This window comes from Panthera onca, chromosome E3 (assembly GCF_046562875.1).
Source record: "Panthera onca isolate mPanOnc1 chromosome E3, mPanOnc1 haplotype 2, whole genome shotgun sequence".
Taxonomy (NCBI): Eukaryota; Metazoa; Chordata; class Mammalia; order Carnivora; family Felidae; genus Panthera; species Panthera onca.
Window position 1 is genome coordinate 19,572,782 of NC_138354.1, and position 27,747 is coordinate 19,600,528.

At 52.7% G+C, this 27,747-nt stretch overlaps 2 protein-coding genes across 6 annotated transcripts; both read left to right on the plus strand.

Annotated features, from left to right (window-relative positions):
• The first annotated feature begins 4,954 nt into the window (after positions 1-4,954).
• Positions 4,955-11,002, plus strand: CD19 (CD19 molecule). Of its 3 annotated transcripts, none has more exons than XM_060648872.3 (15): positions 4,965-5,367; positions 5,609-5,863; positions 6,177-6,380; positions 6,510-6,803; positions 7,820-7,927; positions 8,200-8,248; positions 8,532-8,620; positions 9,017-9,130; positions 9,264-9,368; positions 9,452-9,520; positions 9,631-9,687; positions 9,784-9,840; positions 10,340-10,432; positions 10,532-10,633; positions 10,790-11,002. In XM_060648872.3, the coding sequence occupies exons 1-14, from the start codon at positions 5,280-5,282 to the stop codon at positions 10,621-10,623; spliced, it is 1,674 nt and encodes a 557-aa protein (XP_060504855.3). In that variant the 5' UTR covers positions 4,965-5,279; the 3' UTR covers positions 10,624-10,633; positions 10,790-11,002. The 3 variants fall into 3 exon arrangements, with proteins under 3 accessions (XP_060504856.3, XP_060504855.3, XP_060504854.3); XM_060648871.3 differs by having other exon boundaries at positions 4,980-5,367; positions 9,628-9,687; XM_060648873.3 differs by lacking the exon at positions 10,340-10,432 and having other exon boundaries at positions 4,955-5,367; positions 9,628-9,687.
• Positions 11,003-17,988: 6,986 nt separating this feature from the next.
• Positions 17,989-27,511, plus strand: NFATC2IP (nuclear factor of activated T cells 2 interacting protein). 3 transcript variants are annotated; one of them, XM_060648835.2, is made up of 9 exons: positions 17,997-18,453; positions 19,117-19,189; positions 21,387-21,504; positions 22,117-22,197; positions 22,288-22,474; positions 23,422-23,566; positions 23,699-23,808; positions 25,419-25,515; positions 26,714-27,511. In XM_060648835.2, the coding sequence occupies exons 1-9, from the start codon at positions 18,067-18,069 to the stop codon at positions 26,878-26,880; spliced, it is 1,365 nt and encodes a 454-aa protein (XP_060504818.1). In that variant the 5' UTR covers positions 17,997-18,066; the 3' UTR covers positions 26,881-27,511. The 3 variants fall into 3 exon arrangements, with proteins under 3 accessions (XP_060504817.1, XP_060504818.1, XP_060504816.1); XM_060648834.2 differs by lacking the exon at positions 26,714-27,511 and having other exon boundaries at positions 17,989-18,078; positions 25,419-26,620; XM_060648833.2 differs by lacking the exon at positions 26,714-27,511 and having other exon boundaries at positions 18,001-18,453; positions 25,419-26,620.
• Positions 27,512-27,747: the final 236 nt, after the last annotated feature.

Consider the following 27,747-nt stretch of genomic DNA (forward strand, 5'->3'; position numbering starts at 1 on the left):
ACCGGCAGCTCAAACAAGTGCAGTATCCTGATTCCCGTTCTCCCAAACCCGTTTCTCCCGCTGTGGAGTACATTCCAGGAGCCTCCAAATCCTGGAAGCTCTACCTCCAAAGGACAATATTCCAGAAGGTCTCCCTTTTTTCTTCAGCCGCACCACCTATCTCCCGAACTTCCACAATGCCTCCTAACTGTTCCCCTGTGTCGCCTTTTGGCTCCTTCAGTTAATTCTCAAAGCAATTAGAGTGATCTTTGCAAAACCGATATGTCATCCCTGTTTAAAATCTTCTAGAAAATTACGATTTGAAAATGGGCGAAGGACAGGAATAGACATTTCACTGAGGTCAGAGATGGGAAATCTATGCATGAAAAGATGTTCAACATCGTTAGCCATTAGGGAAATGCAAATTAAGACCACAAGGAGATAATCACTACACGCCTCCCAGGATGGCTTAATTTATTAAATTTAAAAAGAGTGATAGGGGCGCCTGGGTGGCGCAGTCAGTTAGGCGTCCGACTTCGGCCAGGTCACGATCTCGCGGTCCGTGGGTTCGAGCCCCGCGACAGGCTCTGGATTGATGGCTCGGAGCCTGGAGCCTGTTTCCGATTCTGTGTCTCCCTCTCTCTCTGCCCTTCCCCCGTTCATGCTCTGTCTCTCTCTGTCCCAAAAATAAATAAAAAACGTTGAAAAAAAATTTTTTTTAAAAAAGAGTGATAATACCAAATGCAGGTACGTATACGGAAAAACTGTAGTTCTCTTGCATTCCTGATGGGAAATGCAAACGGTATAGCCTCTCTGGAAAAGAGTGTGATGGTTTCTGGAGTGCCTGACTGGCTCAGTTGGATGAGCATGTGACTCTTGATCTTGGGGTCCCAAGCTCAAGCCCCATGTTGGGTGTAGAGATTAAACAAACTTAAAAAAAAAAAGTGTGACAGTTTTCTTTATTTACTTTGAGAGAGAGTGGGGGAGGGACAGAGAGAGAGAGCGCGAGAGAGAGGGAGAGAGAATCCCAACCAGGCTTCACACTTCAGCGCAGAGCCAGATGTTCAGCTCAGTCCCACGAACCTCGAGATCATGACCTGAGTTGAAATTGAGTGGGACGCTCAACCAACTGAGCCACCCAGGTGCCCCAGGAATATGACAGTTTCTAATGAAACTAAACATCTTATTTGAACATACCAAGCTGTTCCCCACCTCAGAAGACACCTCTTCGGTGAGGCCTTCCCTCACCATCCTGTCTCAAGTAGGTCCCTCTATCACCTGTCTGCCATTAGATGATTTCTTACCATCTGAAATTGTTTATTGATTAACTTGTTTATTACCTGTCCCCCTTTACCCTTCCAGGTCCCCAAAACTTGAATCAAAGCTCCATGGGGTTGGGAACTTTGTCTAGTCCCTTGCTATTTCGCCAGCACCTGGCACAGTACCTGATTTAGAAAACAAACAAAAAAAAAAACACACACACACATAGTAAACATTTGGTGAATAAACAAATGAATGAACACTTTCCTTACTGATCTCTCTGGCTTCCCTCTCATCTCCCCTCCACCCTGCAGCCAGGGGGAGTTTTAGAAAATGCAAATCTGGCCAGGTTAGGGGCTCCTGGCTGGCTCCGTGGGAGGAGTGTGAGACTCTTGATCTCGGGGTCATGAGTTTGAGTCCCAAGTTGGATGTAGAGATTACTAAATAGACAAACAAACTTAAAAAAAAAAATCTGGGGGCACCTAGGTGGCTCAGTTGGTTAAGCGTCCGACTCTTGGTTTCCGGCTCAGGTCATGATCTCGTGGTTCATGAGTTTGAGCTCTGCATTGGGCTCTGTGCTGAGCTCCCGTTGGGGTTTTTCTCTCTGTCTCTGTCTCTCTCTCTCTCTCTCTCTCTCTCAAAAATGAGTAAACTTAAAAAAAAAAAGAGTATTAAAAAAAAATCAGGCCAGGTTAACTCCTGCTTATATATCCCAAGCAGTTTACTGCCCTCAAATTCCCTCTGTGTGTGGCAGAGTATCTTGGGAAGGAAATGAAATGGGGACTATAAATAAGGCTCCAGTCAACTGTCAGGCTTGGATTTTATCCTGAGGCCCTGGGAGCCTTTGAAGGGTATTGAGCAGGAGGAGCACATGACTAATACCAAGGAAGTTCTTTCTGTGTAGAGTGTAGGTAAAGAGCAAAAGATAGAAGACAGCTCACAAAGGAGGCTATTGAATTGGTTCTGGTTGGGAAGGGAAGAGCCCCCAAAGAGGAGGAAGTTGATTCTAGAAATACTTAGGATGAAAATGGACTAGCCCTGGTGACTGAGTGCATGAGAGAGAAGTGAAGAGAAAGTTTTCTTTTACTCTTCCTAATTTCCTTTTGTTGTTTTTGTCTTACCAGCAAAAAACAGTTTACTTGGGAATAGCAGACAATTGCAATTCAGGATAAGCAAGGGACAGCAAAAACTATATGCTAGCCCAGCAAATACAGGAGAGGGATGTTATTTTATGGAGAAGAAGTTGGGAGAATCCCAACTGGGCGCCTGGGTGGCTCAGTTGGTTAAGTGTCGGACTCGGACTCCAGCTCAGGTCATGATCTCACGGTTCATGAGAGCCCCGCGTCAGGCTCTGTGCCGACAACTCCGAGCCTGGAGCCTGCTTCAGAATCTGTGACTCTCTCTCTGTCTCTGCCCCTCTCCCGCTCACGCTGTCTCAAAAAATAAATAAGTGTTAAAAAAAAAAAGTTGGGAGGGGTTGTATTGAATGAAAATTCGTTGGAGAAAAGCAAGAATTCAGGATGATAATGGTTTCTCTTTGGCTGAGTTGCAGGGATGGTGGATTTCTTGTAGGAGATGTAATGTACATCTTTTCCTGTTAGGGCCTGTGAGGATGATTCTCTCCTGTGGAGGGTTCTTCCCTTGGGTCTGTAATTGACAACGCTTCCTACAATTGAGGTAGAACGGTTATGGCGGGAGTGCTCCCCCTTCTGGCCTGGTTTCCCTTCATTAATTTTCACATTTTTATGCAACAGATACTTAATGAGCACCTACTAGATGCCAGGGAACAAGCCAGTAAAGATTCCTTTTGTTGAAGAGTGAACAGTCTGAGGCAGGAAGTAGTTGAGAGATTAACAAATAAACAAGCGTATTTGGGAATTGGGGCAAACGCTGGGAAAAAAAATAAAACAGGGGTGTGAAATCAAAGGTACCTGGAGGGTCAGGGAAGGCCTCCTTGAGGAAATAACATTTGATCTGAGGCCTGAGGGATAAAAAGGAGCCAGTGAAGTGAAAAGCTGAGGAGCGATCAGGAAGGAAAGCAGCAGGTGCAAAGACTTTGTTTGGAGCGAGGGACAGAGGAGTAGAGGGTTGAGATGGGAAATGGAGGCAGGTGCAGCCTCACTCAGACTTTGGAGGCCATGGTGTGGAGTGTTTATTTTGGTGTGGAGTGTTTATTTTAGGTAGAGGAAACACCACTACAGTGTTCTTTTTTTTTTTTTTTTTTTTAATTTTTTTTTTTTTAACGTTTATTTATTTTTTTTTGAGACAGAGAGAGACAGAGCATGAACGGGGGAGGGTCAGAGAGAGGGAGACACAGAATCTGAAACAGGCTCCAGGCTCTGAGCTGTCAGCACAGAGCCCGACGCGGGGCTCGAACCCACAGACAGTGAGATCGTGACCTGAGCCGAAGTCGGAGGCTTAGCTGACTGAGCCACCCAGGCGCCCCTACAGTGTTCTTTTTTTATATATATGTTTATTTATTTGGGGAGACAGAGAGTGCAGGGGAGGGGCAGAGAGAAAGAGGATCCCAAAGCAGGCTCTGCACTGTCAGCGCAGAGTCAGACGCGAGGCTCGAACCCATGAACCGTGAGATCACAGCCTGAGCTGAAATCAAGAGTCAGATGTTTACCCGACTGAGCCGCCCCGTCCCTATGGTGTCCTAAGCGGGAAAGTGCAGGGGAGGCAGCTGGAGAGCTAGTGAGGAGCTAGCGAACACGGAGCCTTCTCACCCTCTCGATTCCCCAATGCCCCACTCTTCCCCCTCCTAGCCACCCCAACCCGACCAAAGGGAAGTGGGGCCCTACCAGCTGGAGGGTCCCCTGGGGTTCGCCTGAAGCAAACAGGAAGCTGCCGCCCAGCGAGACGAGCCTGGGAACTGGCAACTGAGAAAGCAGGTCTCCTGGGTCCCTGGCCCCTTTCCCTGAGTGACTGCAGAGTGAAAGTGGAGACACAGCCACGTATACAGAGAGACAGATAGCTGGAGGAAGAGGAAAGGAGGGGAGAGACGGGGTGGGAGTGGGGGCAGAAGAACAGATTTATTAAGAGTTAGGATTCCCGAGTTCTAGGGCTCCCTGTGTGATCTCAGGCAACACTCTGCCCTTTGGGGGCCTCAATTTCCCTATTTCTAAATGGGTTCCTTCCATAGCTGAAGCAGGCAGGGGCTTCCCAAGTTCTTCCCCAGGAAGCAAAGGGGCACTGATCACCAGTCATCTCTCAGGACCGCTGTGCGGGAGCTGCAGTAGCAACCTGGCACCCGCCCTTGGCAGCTGGCTGATGCTGACTCTCACTAACTGAGGGCCTACTATGCGCCAGGCGAAAAATGCGGCACGCATGCTGTCCTGTTGCCTCTTCACAAACAAGATTTTCATCGTGCTATCACTGTCCCCAGTTTACGGAGAAAGGAACTAAGGCTTAGATGAATGAAGGAACTTAGCCAAGTGGGAGACGGGGAGGATTCAAAGTCAAGTCTGCCAGATCCCAAAGTACGCGTGACGGGCCAGCTGTACAGAGTGGGAAGGAGGCCCAAGGCGTGTCGGCTGAATGAATGAATGGGGTATGTGTGTGAAGGGAAATGATTTAGAGCCTGAGGTTGAAGGAGGGAGGGGGAGAAGGAGGGAGCCCCTAAAACTGGAGCCGCTTAATTCAACAAATATTTATTGGGTGCCGGCGATGTGCCAAGACTGTCCCAGGGCACTGCGCATTCAGTGGTGAGCAGGACCAAGTCTCTGCCTTGAGGGCTTATACTCTAGTGGGAGGAACAGAAAGGGATACACAAATAAGCTCATTTCACATGGTGCGAGGTGTCGGGATGAAAATAAAAGTGTGTCAGGGTAGAGACAGGTTTTGTGGGTCCGGAGGGGTGCCAAGGGAAGGGGACTGGAGGCGTGACCACCCCTTCCTCCCCGGGGGGTGGGGGGGGGGAACTGCCTGCCCGCCTGCCCGCCCCCACAGACACTCATGGTTCAGTGCCCCCCAGGCCCCCACCTGCCCCCAGCATCCACCGCGCGGCCAAGCTGGGTGCCCCGGGGAGTCTGGCCGCCATGCCACCTCCTCTTCTCCTCTTCTTCCTCCTCTTCCTGACCCCTGAGGGAGTCAGGCCCCAGAAAACACTGCTGGTGGAGGCTAAAGGTACGTCCAAAGGGTACAGATGGAAGGAGTTGGGGCTGGAAACTTGGGCCTGCCAGGGTGCCCTTGACCAAGTAACTATCCTCTCTGGGCCTTCATTTTATTATCCGTAAAACTCAGAGAGGGGTCGGAAGGACTCTGAGCTCATCCACTTCCAGCTTGTGGGGTCGCTGGGTTATCACCCAGTGTGAGGAATGAAGGGGGCTAAGAGTTCCTCTCTCTCTCTCTCTCTCTCTCTCCTCAGAGGGAGGCAAAGCTGAGCTGCCATGCCTCAAAGGTCCCTCAGATGGTCCCCCTGAGCAGCAGGCCTGGTTTCAGGGGGCTCAGTCAGAGCTGGACCCAGGTTCACAAGGCCTGGGCATCCAGAAGGGGCCCCTGGGCCTCCAGCTCCTCATCTTCAACGTCTCTGACCAGATGGGGGGCTTCTACGTGTGCCAGCTGGGGCCCCCTTCTGAGCAGGCCTGGCAGTCTGGCTGGACAGTCAGCGTGGAGGGCAGCGGTGAGGTCTGGGCTAGGGCAGGGAGGGGTGGATGAGAAGAGGGAGGCCCCACGGATGGAGGATGGTCCGGCAGTGAAGACAGATTTGCAGGGAGGGGTCGGAGGGTCTGCGGGACAGGCACGCAGCTAGTTTTAGGTGGCTCCTAAAAACTCCTGTGGCTTCGTGACTTCCACCCTGAGCTGTTCCAGATGTCTTTCACTCTTGTCTGTCTCTGAGTTCCATTTCTCTCTCTGGCTCTCTCTGGGTCTTTGTCCCTCTCTGTCTCTCTTCCTCTCCTGGATGTGTCTGTATCTGGTTCTGGGTCTTTCCCCAGGGGAGCTGTTCCGCTGGAATGCTTCATACCTAAATGACCCAGGCTGTGGCCTGGGGAACAGGTCCTCAGAGGGCCCCAAGCCCTCTTCTGGTTACCCCACAAGCTCCCAGCTGTACGTGTGGGCCAAAGGCCACCCTGAGATCTGGGAGACAGACCCTGAATGTGCCTCGCCCAGGGGCAGTCTGAACCAGAGCCTCAACCAAGGTAAGGTGCTGGGGAGATGCCAGGAAGCGGGGGTGCCAGGGAGGCGGGATGGCGATTGGGAACCGGAGGGTGTGCAGGGAGGAGACCCCAAGGATTACACTTTCCTAGCCTTGGCTCTCCCTGCCCCAGACCTCACCGTGGCCCCTGGCTCCACATTCTGGCTGCCCTGTGAGGTGCCCCCTGCCTCCGTGGCCAGAGGCCCCATCTCCTGGACCCTCGTGCGCCCCAAGAAGCATAACATCTCATTGCTGCACTTAAACCTGAGGGAGGATGCCCCGGTCAGAGAGATGTGGGTCCTAGACACCCTCAGGGGAGGGGCTGTTCTGTTGCTGCCCCAGGCCACCGCTCGAGACGCTGGCACCTATCATTGTTACCATGGCAACATGACCATCGAGATGCAGCTGAAGGTCACTGCCCAGTCAGGTAGAGTTTCTCCCAATTGTGGGGCACCCGTGTGGGGCTACTGGGAAGAACTGGAAGCCAGTCGACCTTGGCGCCCCAACCTGAGAGCTAGTGCCAGACTCATCCCAAACCCCAGCTTCCATACTGAACACTGATTCCATCTCCCGTCCTCCCTTGTTTCCAAGTCACGACTTTTCTGGGTCGTCTCCTCCTACTGGTTGCTCCTTCCCACAAGCTTTGACAGGGTCCTCCTTCCTCCCCAATCCTCACGGTTGGAGCTCTGAGGCCTCTTCTTACACCGTCAGCACCCTCTCGTCCTGGTCTACCCATTCTTCCTGTTTGCCCTCCTCTCCTCCCATGGGTCCTTAGGCCACCATGCCTTAGTGACTCGATTCCGGGTTCCATACACCTCACACCCAGCCATTTCCTGGAACTGCCATTCGATGTTCCATAGACACTGCAGGCTCAAAAGACACAAAGCCAAACCCCACATCTTCCTGGAGTGTAGTCTTTTGGGTGTCCCTGTGTAAGTGAAGGGCACTACCACCTGCCCACAGGCCAAAGCCAGGAACCTGGGTATCTTTCCTTTTCCTCACCCATCCATCAACCCAGTCACAAGTGCTCTGCCCATTCTGTCCCCCTTAATACAATCCTCCTGTGGTACCCCAACCACAGTTCTCAAACTCAGCCTCAACTTTCACTCCCATCACACTGTGGCTTCCCACCTCTGACCCTGTGAACTTGACTCTGTCCTTCACTTTGAAAATGACTGTCCTTAACATGCTCCCCTTAATCCTAACATAGAGTCTAACTATAGTCATGGTTTGTTCAATAGATACTGCCCCAGGCCCCATGTCAGGCTCTGGGGCACAGTCTGTGACCTCAGAGGGAGGGAGAAGAGCTCTCCTTGTAGCTTGTGATTTTGAGGACCCGTGTCTTGCTCATGTTCCCAAGATTTACGGTCCTTTGAGGTCCCGAGGCTGGGAGGCAGGATGCCAGCCTGGGGCCCTCATCTCATACCTGCTTCTCCCTATCAGTAAGACACTGGCTGCTGGAGGCTGGTGGCTGGAAAGTCCCCGTTGTGCCATTACTTTATCTGATCATCTGCCTGGGGTCCCTGGTGAGCTTTGTTCATCTTCGAAGAGGTGAGTCATGTCCCCCAGCCCATCTGCCTAACCCACCCCATCTTCCTCAGGACAGCCAACACTGGCCAGTCTGACAACCAACCATCTTTCTCCCCTCGCATACCTTCCCCACAGGCCTCCAGTCCTGTCCCCAACTCCTCTAACCGCCCTCCAAAGTTACCGGGCCCCTTGGATTTTGAAGTCCCATCCCCTCCATGGACCCAAGTGGCCTCCCCGGTGCCCCGCCAAACTTCACCCTGCCTCCTCTGATCACTCCTCTTAACTCCCACCAGCCCTGATCCTCAGGAAGAAAAGAAAGCGAATGACCGATCCCACCAGAAGGTAACGATGCGAGCGCACCCGCAGTCTCCCATTCCTGCACTTTTGCTTTATGCTTTGCACTTACTGTTTCCTCTGCTCAGCATGTCTTTCCCCCTTCTCTACCGCTGAAATACTGCCCAAGCTTCAAAGCCCAGCTCCAAAGCTACCTCCTCTGTGAAGACCTCCTTGGAGTGATCCCAAACCCCTCAATAGGCTGTGCCAGAACACAGGAGCTAAACACAAGTGGCTACATCTTATCTTCCAAGGGCCTGGCCTCACTGTGCAACTCCTCTTCCTTCGCCAGGTTCTTCAAAGTGACGCCTTCCCCGGGAAGCGGGTCCCAGAATCAGTACGGGAACGTGCTCTCCCTTCCCACGCCCACCTCTGGGACGGGTAGGAGGCACCGCCCACTCTCTGACTCCAAGCTAGAACCCCACCCATTTTCCCCGGTCACTCCAATCCCCTGAGGGCCCGGCCTTCCCGAGCTCCGAGCGCCGCCTTCAGGAAAAAGCCCGCCCCCGGGCGCGGGGTCCCGCCCAGATCGGAGCCCCGCCCCTAGCGCCGGGGCGGTACCCCAGGGCTAATAGCCCCGCCCCCAGGACGCGGGCCCCGAGGTCCAGTTCCGAGAGCCGCACCTCCCGGGAGACGTAGGCCACGCCCCCAGCTGGCACAGCCTCCAGTGCCCCGCCGAGCCCGCAGCTTCCTCTCCTTTGCCCAGTCTCGCAGACCCTTAGCCTTGACCGCCCCCATCTCTTTTCTCCCGCCCCGTTACAACGTTCCTCCCGCCAGGACGCGCCCTAAGGTGGGCTGCAGGCCTGGGGGCCGCCGTCCAGTCGTACGGAAACCCGCGCAGCGACGTACAGGAGGTCGGAGCCGCGGGGCCCCGGAGCCCGCCACCAGCAGGTGATTGCGGGGCTGGGCAGGGGTCCCCACGTGGAGCGTGTGGGAGCGGTCTGTGTCAGGAAGAGTGGACTGGGGCCTGGGGGGGGGGGGCGGGGGCTGTGACTCGGTTCCCACTTGTGTCCCCAAACCCCAGGCCCAGAAGAAGAGGAAGGGGAAGCCTATGAGGAGCCGGACAGTGAGGAGGGCTCCGAGTTCTACGAGAATGACTCCAACCTCGGGCAGGACCAACTCTCCCAGGGTAAGACTGCGCTCCCCGCGGCTGCCCCACCTCCTCAGCGGCGGGCTCTGGGCCCTCGCCGGACCCCCTTCCTTCTCCACCAGATGGCAGCGGCTATGAGAACCCTGAGGACGACGCCTTGGGTCCCGGGGATGAAGACTCCTTCTCCAGCGGTCAGTTGGGGTCCTTGCGGGGCCTCAGCGACTTGGGAGGACCCAGAGGGCTGTGGCGCCCCTACAGGGCAGGAGTGGTCTCTGGAGTTCTCTTTTTTTTCCTGCAGCAGCCGAGTCTTATGAGAATGAGGATGAAGAGCTGGCTGAGCCAGTCGCCAGGACAGCAGGTATGTGTGAGGATGGTCAGGGTAATGTGGGTGTGGGTGTGTGTGTGGGGGGTGACCTGGAGGCCAGCAGGAATAACTTCCTTCTTCCTTCTCTAGACTTCCTGAGCCCCCATGGGTCTGCCTGGGATCCCAGCAGGGAGGCAACCTCTCTTGGTGAGAAATGGCTAGGGACCCTCCTGCCTTGCCCAGATTGGGTTGACTTGGCCTCAGCGCTGACTCCATACTCAACCTTGACCTTGACTCCGACCCCGGGCCTAATCCTGGTCTTAGATGGACTCCTAACCTTAACCTCCACCCCAATCCTGATATTTACCCCATCCCCAACTGTGAACATCAGCTCTGATCCCAATCGATTCCAGCCTGGATTTTGACCTCCACCTCACTGCAGCCCCAGCGCAAACGGCAGCTTTGACCCCAGTTGTCTCTACAACCTCCTCGTGACTGTGACTCTGACTTTGACTTCTTCCGGTTGGGTTCTTGACATGGATTATAATCTAATCCATACCTGACCGTAATCACTCCTTCCTAGTACCCACGGATCAAGCCTTCCACCTTCCTCTGCCTCTCAGATTCCCTCTGTATGTCAGGCCGCACTTCCCTTCCCCAAGCCCCCAGCATGGCGCTAGGCCTCCCAACTCTCCTGCCCACGCAGGGTCCCAGTCCTACGAGGATATGAGAGGGATCCTGTATGCAGCCCCCCAGCTCCGCTCCCTTCGGGCCCAGCCGGGTCCTAATCATGAGGAAGGTGGGTGCTTCTCCTGCTGTCCCTGCTGTCCTCTGAGACTTACCCCCTCCCAGTCTACTCTGTCTCCACCTGTACCTTACTCCTCCCGGTCCTAATCAGATGCAGACTCTTATGAGAACATGGACAATCCCAATGGGCCAGAACCAGCATGGGGAGGAGGGGGCCGCATGGGCACCTGGAACACTAGGTGATTCCTTCCAGGTGAGCTGGGAAATGCCCTCTAAGGAAGGGGGAGAAAGCGGGGGAGGAGTAGGGGTGGATGTGGTTCTCGGGGAGGGAGAGGGGAAAGGTTTCCCGAGGCCTGGGGTTCAGGGGAAGGGCTCCTGGAACCTCCTCGTCACCATCTCTTCTACATAGCCTGGGCCTCCTTAGGCCCCCGAGATCCATACTGGATTCTGAAATCTGGGACCCCAAGCAGACAGTGTCGACTTCTGGAGCAGCGTTGACTCGGATGTGTATATCTGTGTGTGTGAGCGCACGTGTGTGTGTGTGTGTGTGTGTGTGTGTGTGTGTGTGTACCAATGAAACTTTGGCTCCCTTTACTTACTCCAAATAAATTCAGTGACTTCTAATCCTATGACGTAAATGCCCTTGTATGGGAGGGGGAGGGAAGGTGACCATGTGTGTACTCCCCTCTCGAATCCAGCAGAGGACGGAGAGCTGCATCCTGGGTACGAAGGGGCCTCTTCCCTCCTGTGATTTGGCCTGCATCTGTTTAGCCACCATTCATTCAGCAGCTGGGGGTGCCCAGTGAAGAGAAAGCCATCCAGGAGTTGGCAGTCATCGCTGACATGTACTGAGCATCTCCTGGGGGGCCCGGGTGGCTCAGTTGGTTAAGCGTCAACTTCGGCTCAGGTCGTGATCTCATGGTTCCTGAGTTCGAGCCCCGCACTGGGCTCTGAGCTGACAGTTGGAGCCTACTTCAGATCCTGTCTCCCGCTCTCTCTGACCCTCCCCTGACCGCATGCACGCTCTCTCTCTCAAAAATAAACATAAAAAAAAATTTACTGAGCATCTCCTACGTTCCAACACCAGTTAACTATTTAATCTTTAAAAGTATTTTTTTTAACGTTTATTTATTTTTGAGAGAGCGTGTGCACCTGTGCGCACACACACGGACACACAAGTGGGGGAGGGACAGAGAGGGAGACAGAGGAGCCCCGTGCCAGACTGGAGACCCAGTCCCTCTCCTGCTCCAGAAGGTTCAATGTGCTATAGAAGACTGACTAGAGTTTTCAGTCCTTACACACTTTATTGCCAGAATTTCGCTTAATGTACCCATTTTTTTCTTCGCAATGCCCTGTTATTTCGAGACCGTCTTCCTTCTTTATCTCTGAACCTTTACAACTTACTTTCTGTGTGTTAACACTATTATTCTGTGCCATGCATTGTGCTAATAAGTGCTTTACAAATAGCATCTCATTTTATCCTTACAACAATCCTTTGAGGGAGGGACGCTAAAATTATTCTGTTTACACCTGGGAAGCCTGAGTCATGGAGAAATTAAATACTTCCTGCTAACTGACCTTAGGTAACTTACTTAAGTCCAGGGACCCTCAGTTTCCCCGACTGTCTAATAGCATTAGGGAGGGGGCATGGTGTGGTTACCATTATCTGTATACTGGGTTGAATTTCCCCGTGGTGATGTCAAGGTCTCTTTGACTTCTTCATGTTTCTCCTGAGCTTCTTGGGCCCCACTGCCTGGGGGCCAGCAGTGACTTTTTCCCTCCGCTGTCTGTTGGGTGACTTGCTTCCATTCTGCATCCCAGGGCCCGTGGGTGGATTTTTTTTCTGTCTTCTGTGCCCAGCCCTTTCTCAGCTCCTGGTTTTGGGCAAGACACTCAGTTTCCTTTCTCTGCTGTCCCTGGGGCCTCAGCTTGACCTCTGTCCCCATGTGGGTATGAAAACCCCAATCCTAGGGATCTCGGTGTCCCCGTGGAGTGCTAGACTTCAGCCACCTCTCAGCATTGTGGCTTTGATTTCCTTCTTTATTTCTAGCACCAGGAAGATTGTGTTGCTATTGAGCTCAGATATCTATTTTAAAAAGAAGAAGAAGGCGTGCCTTGGTGGTTCAGTCACTTGAGCATCTGACTTTAGCTCAGGTCATGATCTCATGGTTCATTAGTTCGAGCCCCAAGTCAGGCTCTGTGCTGACAGCTCAGAGCCTGGAGCCTGCTTCAGATTCTGTGTCTCACCCTCTCTCTCTGACCCACCCAGCTCACACTCTTTCTCAAAAATAAACATCTAAAACAATTTTTTTAGGGACGCCTGGGTGGTTCAGTTGGTTAAGTGGCCAACTTCAGCTCAGATCATGATTTCGCAGTTCGTGAGTTTGAGCCCCACGTTAGGCTCTGTGCTGATAGCTCAGAACCTGGAGCCAGCTTCAGATTCTGTGTCTCCCTCTCTCTGCCCCTCCCCTGCTTGTGCTTTGTCCCTCTCTGTCTCTTAAAAAATGAATAAACATTAAATTTTTTAATAAATAATTTTTTTTAATTAAAAAAAAAAAGAAGAGGGGTGCCTGGCTGGCTTAGTCAGTAGAGCACACAGCTCTTGATTACGGAGTTGTAAGTTTGAGCCCCATGTTGGATGTAGAGATTACTTAAAAATAAAATATTTAGGGGTGCCTGCGTGGCTCAGTCGGGTGAGTGTCCGACATCAGCTCAGGTCATGATCTCATGGTTGGTGAGTTCGAGCCCCACACTGGGCTTTGCGCTGATAGCGCAGAGCCTGCTTTGGATTCTCTGTCTCCGTCTCTCTCTGCCCCTTCCCTGCTCATGCTTTCTCAAAAATAAACATTAAAAAAATTAAAAACAAAATCTTCAAAATAAAAGCAAACTTCCTGTATCTTGCATAGTATATGTTTGGAGTGTGGGAGGTGGGATATGTACCTCCAGCATTACCTGGGGTTTCCATTCTGGAATGGAGTTTCTGTGGCAAAGAAAAAAAATGCAAGAATAAGAAATCCAGATCTAGCTCAGCATTCAAACACCCACCTTACCCTTCAGTCAAAGGAAGCTCTCCAAATCGCCAAAATCCCCACCCTTCCCTATTACCTTTCATCCACCCGCTTCAGTCCATTGAACTTTCCTGCCTGTGCCTGAAGCATTCGAGCACGTGACTCCGGGTAAAAACATCCTGCCTTCTTGAGGGCAAATCCATGCCGGGGTCTTCTCTGTGCCCCTGGTGCCTAGCCGGGAGACGGCAAAGATCAGGAGCTCCAGAAATAAGTGGGGAAGGAGGAGTGAAGGGACAACGCAGGAAGCCCTGAGATTCAGAGCGCACAGGCTGGAGCCGCTCCTGGGAAGTGTGGACAGAAGTTGGGAAACAGAGGAGTGCCACTTCCAGCCCAGTGCTCCAGAATTAGACCATCTGGTCTTTTTTCTTTTTTTTAACTTTTAAATGTTTATTTTATTTATTTTGAGAGAGAGAGAGAGAGAGAGAGAGAGAGCGCAAGCAAGGGAGGGCCAGAGAGAGAGGGAGAGAGAGTGAATCCCAAGCAGTCTCCGTGCTCAGTGCAGAGCCCGACGCGGGGCTTGAACTCATGAACCTTGAGATCGTGACCTGAGCTGAAATCAATTTCAGATGCTTAACCGGCTTAGCCACCCAGGCACCCCCAGACTATCTGTTTTTGTTTTAAGTTCATTCATTTATTTTAGAGAGAGAGAAATAGAGCAGGGGAGGGGCAGAGAGGGAGCGAGACAGAGAATCCCAAGCAGGCTCTACGCTGTCAGCACAGAGCCTGACGGGAGGCTGGAACTCAGGAACCGTGAGATCATGACCTGAGCCCAAAGCAAGAATGGGACACCCAACAGACTGAGCCACCCAGGCGGCCCCCCTCCTCTTTTTTTAAAGTGTCAGACTATCTGGGTTTGCACCCTAGCTCACCCCTCTCTAGCTGTGTGACGCAAGCTCTGTGCTGTGGTTCGGAGGTCTGTAAAATAGGGGTGATTTTACCTACCTTAATGTGTCTTAGATGTAAAGCTCATGACGGTGATATAGCAAGCACGCCGAATATTAGTTTATTATGATTCGGCATTTATTAGGGGCCTACCGTGTGCCCGGAGCCAGAGGGCACCAAGATCGTTTGCACGGGGGCTTCCTCCGGTGTAGGGCCTTGCCCAGGAGGAGGTCACACTCCAAAGCTTCTCCACATCCACAGGACCCAATTTTTTGGCAGGGGCTGGACCACTTCTAGCTCTTGAACAAGGTTTGAGAAGAAGGAGGCTTGAGGGAAGTTCCAGGTCCTCAGGGCTACCCTCTGCCTCCCTAGTTTGCAGTGGCTCTCGAGGTGGGGCTCGAGGCTGGCCGAAGGGTTTCTGGTGCAATCTCTGTGCCCTCAGCCTGGCTACCAAGAATGGCTGAAGATCTCCTGGGACTGCGAGGTCCTTGGAGTCCCGGCTACTGGGTCCGAGGTGCCTTTGTCCCCTGGTAGACAGCACCACCTGCTGGGTGTGTGTTTGTGTCTGTACTGTGTGTGAGGTGTGGCGCGGGTGAGGCGTCAGGGGCCATACGGTTGGAGGTGATGTGGGAGGTGTGAAGTGTCGCATGATCCAGGAGTTGCCAGTAAGGTAGATGTGTGGAGCATATGTAGCTTCCGAGGCGCACGATGCTGTCGGTGGGTGTGTTGGTGTGAAAAAAACAAAACTCTTCTTCCAACGCAGAAACCCCCCACCCAGGTGATAGAGACAGAAAACAGACTTTATTACTGGAAGCATTAAACCAGAATGGTATGTACATTACAGGTGTTAACCTTAAGAATAAAACCGTTGGGGCCCCCGGGGGGCTCCGTCGGGTGAGCGCCCGACTTCGGCTCAGGTCATGATCTCACAGCTCGTGAGTTCGAGCCCCGCGTCAGGCTCTGTGCCGACAGCTCGGAGCCTGGAGCCTGCTTTGGATTCTGTGCCTCCGTCTCTCTCTGCCCCAACCCACTCGCATTCTGTCTCTGTCTCTCTCAAAAATAAACATTAAAAAAAAAAAAATTTTTTTTTTAAAAGAATAAAACTGTTAAGGGCGCTCATCTGACTCTTGATTTTGGCGATGGTCATGATCTCAGGGTCATGGGAGCAAGCCCTGTGTTGGGCTATACACTGAATGTGGAACCTGCTTGTGATTTTCTCTCCCCCACTTCCTCTGTCTCTCACCCCTCCCTCGTGCTCATTCTCTCTCTCGGTCTGAAAAAATAAATTAAAAATGAGAGTAACAGTGTCAGTTATTTTTTCCCAGCAGAAATAGATTTATTCAGGAATAGCAGAGAAATACTACTTAAGACTTGTAAGCTCTGACAAAATTATAGGTAAGGCTGGAGAGGAACCGCTGCTTTATAGAGGAAAAGAGGGGGCCTTGGGAGAATGGCTGTTATAAACAGAGTTCATTGGACTGAACTGGGGGTTCCAAGCATAGGGGTTTCTCATTGGCTGAGTTGTGCCAGTCTCACATTGACCCGGGCTCCTGCTGGGTGAGGAGAAAATCTCCTGCTGGGTAGGCTCTTGCCTCTTGCAAATACAACTTAAGTCTCTTGTTGGTTCTGGAAAAGGCTGTAAGGAGTGGTAGGATATGAGAGCTCCCCCCCTCTGGCTTCCCAGCTTCATTTTTTTTTTTTTTTTTTTTTGTAAGCTCTGATGAGGGATAAAACAGAAAATGTTCACCTTTAGCCCGGAAGGCTGATCCAAAGCCTACATAATTCTGATGAGGCTCAAATACGTGCTGGCTGCTATATTCTTTTTTTTTTTTTTTTTAGTTTATTTATTTTGAGAGAGAGCGTGAGTGAGCACACACGTGACCTGGGAAGAGGCAGAGAGAGAGAGAGAGAGGGAGAGAGAGAGAGAGAGAGAGGGAGAGAGAGAATCCTAAGCAGGCTCCACACTGTCGGCGAGTAGCCCCATGCTGGGCTCGGACTCATGAACCGTTAGATTATGACCTGAGCCGAAATCAAGACTTAGAAGCTTAACTGACTGAGCCACCCAGGTGTCCCATGGCTGCTACATTCTTAAAGGGTCTCATGACTGCCTGTACAACCTACCCATAGTTAACATCGAACTGAATGATAAGAGAAATCTTGAGAGGTTTATGAGTAGAAATTCAAAGAAAACATTTATGATCTAATACTTGGATGTCCCCTCCCTCTTGAGCATTAAGCATATAACCACCAGCTTCATACAGCAAAAGTGCAGCTCTTTCTGCCCACGGGTCTTGTCCCCTGCTATAATAAAGCACCTCTTTGCACCCAGAATATCTCAAGAATTCTTTTCTTGACCTGTAGGCTGGTGGCCCCACATCAAGTTCTACGACCAACCGTGGGGCTTGAACTCAGGACGTGGAGACGGAGAGTCACGTGCTCTACCCGCTAAGCTGGCCAGATGTCCCCCAACTTCATTTTGAATAAGGTGTTTTTGTTGTTGTTGTTTTCCTTCAGTTTCACACAAGCAATTCTACAGGTAGCCAAGCAGGTACAACCCCTTATCCTGTTTTCAAGGTAAAAATTTCAAAATCCACCGTCTTTAGTCCTGTCTAGTTCATCCTAACTTTATTATGGTTTATTGGCTTATATCCAGGGGAGAAACAAGCTTCTCGCCTATTACTGACCTGAGGTAGTTTAGTATATCATAGCAAGGCCCCCACCAAAGTGAGGCTGTTAATCCCTCTCCCAGGAACTGGGAGATCTCGATCTATCATCTATCGCTAGGGGAGGTTTGCATTTCAAAAAGATGGCTTTCAGCTCCCGGGAGTCCTGAGTTTTGAGAATTGCAAGAGGCTTATTTAACCACAATAGAGATGTACAATCATTTTACAAGGACGAAGAAAGAAATTCTGAAACAAACGTGGGAGAGAGGGAAGTCACACCCCTTCTTTTCAACAGGGAGAATCAAGCCTCTCATTTTTCACTTGGATTTGTCCCACCAGGTGTTGTTTTCGAGGCGTGTTGTGCTTAGGTGTGTGCTGCGGACGGGTGTTGCGCGAGGGCGTGTGTTGTGTTAACATTGCGCGTGAAGCCCGTCTGTGGGGGCCGTCGGGTGTGAGGGAGGGTATGTGTGATATGTGTGATGTGGGAGGTGGTTCAGAGTTGAGTGGCGTTGCAGTGCTGGGCCGGGGTGTGTACCGGGTGGGTTCTGCACGGAGCAGGGGCGCGTGTGTCGGGGTGGCGATGAGTGGAATTAGCCCACAACGTAGTTGCGGGAAACGATAACGGCGATAATGGAGAGGACTAAAGCTTGGTTCCGCGGTTTCTAAAAATTCGGAGGCCGTCTCCCTTCACTTTGTAGTCGGAGGGCTTGAGGACTACAATTCCCAGGATGCCCCGCTCGCTCACCAACCAGGAACACGCGTCGATTTAATGGGCGGGCCTGGAGCGGGCAGGTCAGGAAGAGAGGCAGACGACCAATGGGCGAGCCGGAACGAATCGAAAGCCACGCTGATTGCGCCGAGGCTGATTGGAATCTTTGGCGCCTTGGTTTCAGTGGTGGATGCATGATGGGCGGATGTAGCGACCAATGAGAAGGCGGGGAGGAGGAGCCAGGGGGTGTGGGCAGGGAGAGGTGTTAACTAGCAGGCGGTTTACCCAATGAGGAGCGCAGGTCGCTGAAGGGGGCCGGGCGAGGCGTCTAGAGGCGGTGGACTGTGGTCGGCTGGTGTGTGCCATGGCGGAGCCGGTGAGGAAACGGGGCCGCCGATCCCGGGGCGGCGGTATCGGCCGAGGGGCTCGCGGGTCCCGGGGCGGCCGGGGCCGGCGTCCTCGCGTCCCTCGGTCTCCAGGCCGGCCCACCCTGGACTCGGTGTTTGTGGACTTGGTCAGCGACAGCGACGAAGATATCCTGGAGGTCGCAACAACGCGCAGCGCTGCGGACTCGGTCGAAGTCCCTCACCCGGAGCCCCCAGTGCCGGCTGCCCCCCGGGACGACAGCGACAGTGACAGCGAAGGGGCGGACGCCCCGCCCGCCGGAGCCCCGCGGGCCCCGGTCAGGCGGCGGCGGCGGCTGCTGCTGGATCCGGGGGAGGCACCGGTTGTTCCGGTGTACTCCGGGAAGGTGCAGCGCGGTCCCCGGGAGGGCTAACGCAGAAGGGCTGGGTCTAGGGACTGCTCAGATTAGGCTTCTGGGATTGGTCTTGGGGGACTAAACGGACGCGGGAGTTGGGGCCTTGGAAGCAGAGAGATGCAGGGTTCCTGAGGTTTCTGCAGTTTGGAGAGGTGAAGAGGTTTGGAGTGTGTTAGGAGTTTGGGATTCCCGGGAGCTGGAGTGTCAGAAGCAGAGAGAGGCTAAGGGGCCGGGATCCCTTATGCTTCTGAGAGGGGCTGGCAGGACCTGGGGCTGGGATTTGGGGCATGTTGGGTTTTGAGGTTGGGGCCCATTGCTAAGGATCCAGGAAGCTGGGGTCATGGAAGTTCAGAGAAGACTGGGGACTCCAGGAAGCTGGGTCCCCTGGTGGGAGGGTGAGCTAGGAAGCTGGGATTCCCCAGGATTCCAAGGTAGCAGGATGGCTAGCAACCTAGTAAGAGCGTAAAAGAAAAACTAATGCCTTAGGGAAAGGGCTTGTAGCGGTAAGGGTACTCTAATTTGGATCTTGTGGAAGCTGGGCTCCTAACTCGCCCAGAGAGGACTTGGACTTGAGAGCTGGAGGACGGGATGAGTCATCCTGTTTCCCTTTCAGTAGAGGGAGGACTTGGGACTGATTCACTTTTGTCTTTACAGGTGAAAAGCAGCCTTCATCTCATCCCAGATCACCTGTCCCTCCTGAAACTCTGCCCTCCAGAAGCTGAGGAAGGTAGGGGCAGACTTCCAGAGAGGAGCCCAGTGCTGGCCTCTCTGAGGAAGCTTCCTGGAGTTTACATCTCTGCGGTTTATTATTATTATTTTTAATGTTTATTTATTTTTAAGAGGGAGAGAGAGCGTGAGCAGGGGAAGGGCAGAGGGAGAGGGAGAGGGAGAGGGAGACACAGACTCCGAAGCAGGCTCCAGGCTCCGAGCTGTCAGCACAGAGCCCGATGCGGGGCTCAAACTCACAGAACATGAGATCATGACCTGAGCCAAAGTCGGATGCTTAACTGACTGAGCCACCCACGGACGCCAGAAATTCCCAGGCGCTCCTGCAGTTCATATTTTTCCTGAGGCTCAAGGGAAAGGCATGACTCCTTCAACCTAGCCAGACAAAAGCTTCTGTCCTGAAATGAGATGAGCGTTAACCAAGAGGCACAGAAAGGGCTGTCAAACTGCCCTTCCCCCAACCTGATAGGCACAAGAGTGTGCTAATCTCCAGATTTCTAGGCCATCTCCAGAGATTCTGATTCTGTATTCCTGGGGGCAGGGGAGGAGGAGGGGTTGAGAATCTGTAACATCGTGGTACATCTGCAACAAGTTCCTTGGGAACACTCTGGAGCCAGCATGGTGTTCTTTGAATCCTATCAGAACTGGTCCTCCCTCAGTGATGTGATGTTTTGCGAACCACCCAAAGGCAGTGAATAGGAGTCAAGTTTAATGAGGAAGGGATCCAGTGGGCAAATGCAGACCTTGGGCCAAGCCTTCTGTGCCGGCAGCAAGTATGGTAGGGTGATCAACAGCTGATTTAGGAACCAGCTGGCCTGGGTTTGAATCTCAGCTCTACCTTTTCGTAGCTGTGCGACCTTGTTTCGGCATCAGAAAACTAGGGGTAATAGTGGTCCTACGCCAGAGGATTTGGGTGAGAATTAATTAGAGAGTATACATAAGGAGCCCTCTCTTGGGCTACATGTATGGTTAGGACAGTACCTGGAACGTAGTCGTGCAAAGGTACTTCTGTCCTTGCTGCTTCAAATGTAGGCCCAGGTGCGCCAGGTGTCTCCCGGGAGCTTGGCAGAAATGCAGAATCTCATGTGTCTACCGGCTGCCACATTTATCGAGGACAGAGTTGCTCAGCCTTGACCTTACTGACATTTGCACTGAGTAATTCTTTGTGGGGACCTGTCCTGTGCATTGTAGGATGTGTAGCAGCATTGTGACCTCTACCCATCAGGGGCCAGCGTCACACACTCCGACTCCCTCCGCCTCCTCATCATGACAACAAAAATTGTCTCGAGACATTGCCACATATCCCTTGGGAGGCAAAATTGCCTCTGGTCGAGAACCACCGATCTAGGATGCATTATCATTGCTTTGTTTTTGCAGTGTTTATTTATATGGTTAATGATGATCTTTGGTTAATGGCAAACAAATGAAAAAAGAGCTTCTGTGTTCTAGAATAAACCTCTAGTTTCCTGTCATAAGGAGTTGTAGTTAAAATGAGTGATTAAAAAAAGATACTAAGTATTACAGAGATATGACAAAATGTGGTAATCATGCTCACGTGGAAGAAATTTGAGAAACATGGGCTCAGAGGGCCTGTACTGCTCTGTACCTCGTTCCCTCCCTGCGCCATGCCGCCTCCTGCCCCATACCTACGTGGTCTGTCTATGCCCATCCAATCCAGTACAGGAAGAAAATAAGAGGAACAATTAAAAAAAAAAAAATCATCCTTTGCCAACATCTGGTTTGAAGTTTGTTCTGTCACATACACGGTAGTATGTGCATGTGCCATAAGGAACACGTGTGTATTAAGTAAATAACATATTTCCTAGATCGTGTGTATTTTATGTGTGGGCGGCATGTGATCAAAAAAGGAGATTAAGTTAATCATAACTTAGTTGGAGTGGCCCACCTTCCGATCGTCCCCACTTCCGTGCCGGCTCGTGCCTTAGCATGAGGTTCAGACACCTCTGCTCATCGTTTTCTCTGCACCAGGCATTTCCCTGTGACTCCTGCCCCTTGAGCACCTCCCCAGCATTATTGTGTGTGTGTGTGTGTGTGTGTGTGTGTGTGTGTGTGTGTTTCTTGGGACCCCTCAGTCTCCAGCTTTCTCAGGACCTTGTGAAGCCCCTGACTTGCCTCTCCTTGGCCTCTCGCCGCCCTCTCTTAGCCCACCCCTTCCACTTGTCCTCCTTTGTTCCCAGAGGCCGATGTGGCAGATTGTAGCAGTCCGCATGCTGAAGATGCCCCGTTTCCAGATTCGCCCTGGAAGAAGAAGCTGAGGAGTAGAGAGGCAGAAGAGAAGACAAAGGAGGTGTTTCTGTGAGTGAGGCTGGGGCACTGGGACCCCAGGAGCAGAAGGGGAGCCGGGGGCGTGGGCTGAGGTGGGCAGGATCCTTGGGTGGCTCGTGAAAGGGTAAGGAGAAGGGATGGAGGGAGTCTTGAGGTTCAGGGAGGAATGAAGTTGTTTTTTTGTAAACATTTTTTTAAAGTTTATTTGCTTATTTTAAGTAGGGGAGGGGCAGAGAGAGAGAGGGGAACAGAAGATCCGAAGTGGGCTCTGTGCCGACAGCGGACAGCCCTATGGGGGGCTCGAACTCACGAACTGGGAGATCATGACCTGAGTCGAAGTCGGACGCTGAGCCGACTGAGCCACCCAGGCGCCCCAAGGAAAGCAATTTACCTTAAAAATTAGACATTTTCCTTGCTAATATTTGGGTCCCGTGGGTATAAAAATGATGGCTCAGGTTTTCTCTGACCTTACCTCCCCGTGTCCACCGGATGATGTCACTGGAAGGTGTTCCCTCTTGATAATCCACTTCCCTGCGTTGGTGCCCAGGACCAAGGAGCTACCTCCTTGGTAGCTCAGGAGGAGACATATGGGACTGGGGCCCCTTCCTCTTCCTCCGTCCCAGCCCTCGCTTCTCTTTGTAGGTTTCAAGACACCTCTCCTTTGTCTCCGCCTCCTCCGAGAACCAAAAGCAGGAAGCATACTCGGGCACTCCAGAAGTTAAGGTACCAAGGGCAGGGGGCTCGCCGGGGTAGAGAGGGGCGGTTTGGTGGGTGGCCCACCCTGGCTGACCCACCGTCCTTCCTGCACCCCAGGGAGGTGAACAAACGCCTGCAAGATCTCCGTTCCTGCCTGAGTCCCAAGCAGCGCCAGGGCCAAGATCACCAGAACCAAGAGGATGAGGTGGTCCTAGTGGAGGGTCCCACCCTTCCATCGAGCCCCCGGCTCTTCCCACTGAAAATCAGGTGCCGGGCTGATGTGGTCAGGTTGCCCATGAGGATGGTAAGTGCCTGAAGGGCCGTGGGAGAGGGGTCCCCGGAGCTGCCTGTGGGCAAGTGTGGTGTCAGGGCAGAAGGGACCGTGTCTTGCTTTCCCCATCCAGCCAGTGCCCTTCTAGGTTCCCCCCCCGTGTCTTGAGTTCGCTCTTCCCTTTGTCTCGATTGTCTTTCCCTCACTCTCTCTTCTCCGGCAAACTTCCCACCCACCCTCCAAGGCTCCACTTAAGCCTCCTGAGAAGCTTTGCTTGGTAGCCCCCTCCTCCGTTCCTTCCCTCGGACCCCGTGCTGCCCCTTAGTGCCTGCTTTTAAACTGTGTTAGTCACAGATGTCACCCGTTCACTCTGAGCTCCCCCAGCTTCCTGGTGGAAACGACTATTTTTGTAGGGATGAGCCCAATTCCAAAACAAGAGTGACAACAGAAATAACCATTTATTGAGCAGCAGCGACGTGTCAGGCAAGCAGCGAAGCCAGGCCTTGCGAACACGTAGCCCATGGTTTTTATCGACAGCGCGTCTTACTTTTTTTGTCCCGTGGACGCAGAATGCTTTTCAGACGTGTGTTCGTTGCCCCCCACCTCAATGAGTGATTTCATCCAAAGGACCGGTTGCCTGGCTTCTCTTAAATAGGAAGGAGTAGTTGCACTGGCCTGTGCTCCCACACGGCACCCATCAGCCAGAGCTGGGGACAGCTGGCCTGTTAGAGGGGGCGTATGAGATCCAGTTTGCCGCCTTCCCCACCCCTGCCCTTTTCCCTCCTAATCCACGGCTGCTTCATTTCTTTGTGTTACCTCCCCGAACCCCATATGGACGTGACTTTATTCTGTATTTTGCCAGGTAAATCTATGGGACTCCCAGCTGAGAAGCTCAGCGGGTAGCAAAGGCCAGAAACGTGGGGGGGGCGGGGGGGGGCATGTCAGGAGGTGGCCTCCTTTGCTTCTTGTCCCCTCGCCAGTCGGAGCCCCTACAGAGTGTGGTGGACCACATGGCCACCCATCTCGGGGTGTCCCCAAGCAGGATCCTTTTGCTCTTCGGAGAGACAGAGCTGTCCCCTACTGCCACTCCCAGGACCCTAAAGCTTGGAGTGGCTGACATCATTGGTGAGAGGAAGGCAGGGAGGTGGAGCCTTGAGGAGGCTTTGGCCACAGGGAGGGGATAGAGGAAAAGGCCCAGAGGGGGCCCTGCTTCCAGTCCCCCCCTTAAGCCTGGCTTCCCGATCCTGCCTCCCACAGACTGCGTGGTGCTAGCAAGTTCTCCGGAGACCTCAGAGATGTCCCGCCTGCTCCAGCTGCGGGTGCAGGGCAAGGAGAAACACCAGATGCTGGAAGTCTCGCTGTCTCCGGTGAGTGGGAGAGATGGCTGTCTGGGCCCCTCACCCTTTCCTCTGCCGACTGTGTCTCTCTGGTCAGTTACCAGCGGGTGGCTCCCCCCGAGTCCCAAGCAGTTTGGGTTCCTGCCCGTCCTAGAGAGTGGGGAGAGCCCACTGTTCAGCTTTGCTCCCCCTCGTGCTGGGAACCTCTGCTCTAGTCTCCCGACTCCTGCTTAAAATGGAAAGGACCCTTGGACGGTAACCAATGAAACAGAACAACAGTGCCAGGCTTCTGAGTGACAGTCCCCATGCTAGAGATAATTAACTTCCCAGTCAGGGTGTTGGTGAACTTCACAGTGACATTGCATGGAAACCACTGTCATTGCCCTCATTTAACACATAGGGACATGGGTCTAGAGAGGCGGGATAATTTGCAGTGTCTGTTCCTGGGGCTGCTGTAGCAAAACGCCACAAACCGGGTGGCTTAAAACAACCATATTCTCACACGGTCCTAGAGGCCAGGAGTCGAAGCTGAGTGCTCAGCAGGGGCCGTGCTCTGTCTGAGGCTCCCGGCAGAAACGCTCCTTGCTTCTTCCTGACTCCTGGAGGTGGCCGCCGGTCCTGGGCACTCCTTGGCCTGCAGCTGCGCCCGCCCGCTCCCTCAGTGTCTGCCTCTGTCGTCACGGGGTGTCCTCCCTGTGTGTCTCTGCCTGTGTGTTTTCTTGCAAGGATGCCAGACGCTGGTGCCCACCCTCAGCGAGTGTGCCCTTGACTTCACCTGATTACATCCGCAAAGGCCCTGTTTCCCATCTGGAAATGGGAAATGGTCACATTCACACTTACCAGGGCCCTTGCCCAAGGTCACACATGAGCTGAGTGGGAGAGCCTGGCCTGCAGCTCGGGCCATCCTCACTCTAGGATCTGGGCTGTCTTCTTCACTGCAACAGACGCCTCCATTGGTAGGTGAGGAGCTTGGGGCTTGCAGAACCCACCTGACCCAGAGCCTGCAGCCTAAGCCTTAGCCTCTGTGGCCCGGTCCCCTAGAGAGGGACCCGGCTGTGCTAGCTTCTCTGTGCACTCACCTTCCCCTCCGTGGGCTCTGACTTGATTTGTCCCCTTTTCCTCTCTGTCCTGAGTCCTCTGTCCATCTCTATAAGTTCTCAGCCCCTCTTTTCAAATTCTTTTTTTTCTTAAGATTTTTTTAATTGAAAATTTTTAATGTTTATTAATTTTTTATTAATTGTGAGGTTTTTTTGTTTTTATAATTTTTTTAATGCTTATTTATTTTTGAGAGAGAGAGAGAGCGAGAGACAGAGCATGAGCAGGAAAGGCAGAGAGAGCGGGAGACACAAAATCCAAAGCAGGCTCCAGGCTTCAAGCTGTCAGCACAGAGCCTAATGCGGGGCTTGAACTCACAAACCGTGAGACTGTGACCTGAGCCGAAGTCAGACGCTCATCCGACCGAGCCACCCAGGCACCCCGTTAAAGATTTTATTTTTAAGTCACCTCTACACCCAACATGAGGCTCAACCCCTTGAGCAAGCGTCACATGTTCTATTGACTGAGCCATCCAGGCACCCCCTCCCCTCCCCTCCACCCCATCTTTTCGAATTCTTACATCCATTTTTTTCTTCTCTGTCCAGGATTCTCCTCTCAAGACCCTCATGTCCCGCTACGAGGAGGCCATGGGACTCTCAGGCCACAAGCTCTCCTTCTTCTTTGATGGGACAAAGCTTTCAGGCAAGGAGCTGCCCGCTGATCTGGGCATGGAATCTGGGGACCTCATCGAGGTCTGGGGCTGAAACCCCCGCGCCCTGTTTTGACGTGCCGCCTGGACTTGGGGGAGGACAGCTGCCCCTTTTGGCCCTGTATGGGCTTATCTTTAAGCTGAAGCAAAATCTGGCAGCGAACTTTGACCCCCTCTCCCGCTGACCCTGGTTTCAAGCCGTTAGTTACTTGGTTAGTTGTGTGGTTGTTCTTGCCGTCCTGGGTGGACTGTGGCTCCGCCCACTGGGTTTGCTGCGTTCGCAGCCCCCCCGGGACACGGGGAAGGTATCCCTCGCTCCCACCGAGCCCCTTTCCTTCCTGGAAATGTTTTTATGCAAATGTTTTTATGCAAGTGCTCCTATTTAGAGCGAGTGGGAATAAACGAGGGGTGGGTGTGGATTCCAGGCCTGGGATGTCTGGGAGCTGGGACCAGCAGTGGCCCCAAGGGGCTAGCAGGTAAAGTTTGAGGCACCTACACGAGTGTGGTTCCCCGGCCTGCGGGAAGATAAATGGTCCAGGCCCCACACGCGCTCACTTAAGCCCAGGCAGACAGGGTCTAGTGGATCCTCAGCTTTGGATGTCTTCCTCACCCCAGGACCCTTTATAGGCACCTTCCTGAGGCACACACGTTGTTTAAGACATAATTGAACACCTCGAGCTCTTTTTGTTTGGATCTCCCGATGCTAGTCCACGAAAGGCTTCTCTGGTTTTACGGCTGTCTCTTCCCTGCTCATGCCAACCTAAGCACCCATTCGAGTGTGCGGATCGCGCGTCTTTGAATACAAACGCATCCTCGTAAGACGCACTGATGTGTGTGTTGAATACACTTTTGCCGCGTGCGGTAGCGCCGTGCTGTAGATCTCGTGCTGTTTCTTTCCTCACTCCATACGTGGTGCTTGTTCTACGTGGGATTCATCGCTCGAAGGGCTCGTTGGTGTTCCTCAGAGGGCCTCGGCTGCATCTTATACATTCATGGGTCTCCTTCCACGCTTGCGTGGCGGGTTCTCCAACATAAGCCCCCAGGATGGGATTACGGGGCGGACGGGTTAATTTCCCTGTGGTTCTACCAAATTTTTCTCACGAATGGCCACGGAGCCTCCCCCTGGAGGGTCCCCGTTTCTCCTCATCCTCACCAGCTCTTGTTACTGCCCTGCTTTCCAACTTTTGCCAGCCTGTGGGGAGGAAAGTGGCGCCGTGTTTCAACGCACATCCATCCGCTCACCGGCACTTCCGGGAATTTCTTCGCACGTGCCCAGCAGCCTTGCGGGCTCCCTTTCTGTGCGCTGCCCTGACGGCTGCCGACGGCTCGCGGACCGGCACTCGTGCTTGATTCTTTAGGGGTGTCCTTCACCGAACAGAAATTCTCAGTTTGGATGTTACGTGCGTGAACTATTTTGTCGTATCATTTGTTGCTTTTTGATTTCTTATTTAAAAGTCGTTTAGATATTTTACATGTTCTGCTCTTGGCTCCTTAGTTTGCCCTTGCACGTTTCGGCCACTAAGTAGGGCTGAGGTCCAGCCATCACACCCTGCTATGCACGTCGGCTGGCCTCTGTTCTGTGTGGGCGAACATTTGTTCGCATCGGCTGATTCCGGGCTGTACCGGCTGCCGAATATTGAATATTACTTTTAAACGATTTGAATTCAACTTCGCCTATGAGACCCAGGTTTTATTTTCACCACAGAATGAGCCAGACTTCTCAGCGCTGTCTACTAATAAAGCCATTAATTTTCCACTGATACGTGGTATAATTCTGACAAAAGTATGTCACCTTCTAAAAACTTCTTTTGTTGGAACGTGGCATTCCTTTGACCTTACAATGTGAGAAAAATAGAAGCCTCTATAACATTGAAATAATCCACGATATGGCATAACTCATTTTTTTCAGATCTTATTTTGTCCATTAATACGTTTGGACACGTTAAAATTGTGTATTCGGCCTTAACAAAATAAACGGGAGTACATTCACCTTGCGTCTCCTTGAGGGTTTCTGTCTTTGTAACCCCCCCCCCCCCAACAGAACCCCCCCACTACAGCCCCTGTGACAGTTCATTAGTTGTCACCTTGCATCCATTGTTACTCCTTCCAGGGTAACAGAGACCCCGGTTTTTAGCAAAGCACGGAGACTTCAGAGGGAGGACAGCCAGCCTCCGTTGTAGCCAGCTGCCAGTTCAGGCTGGTGGGTGTAAGGGGGAGAGGGGCGC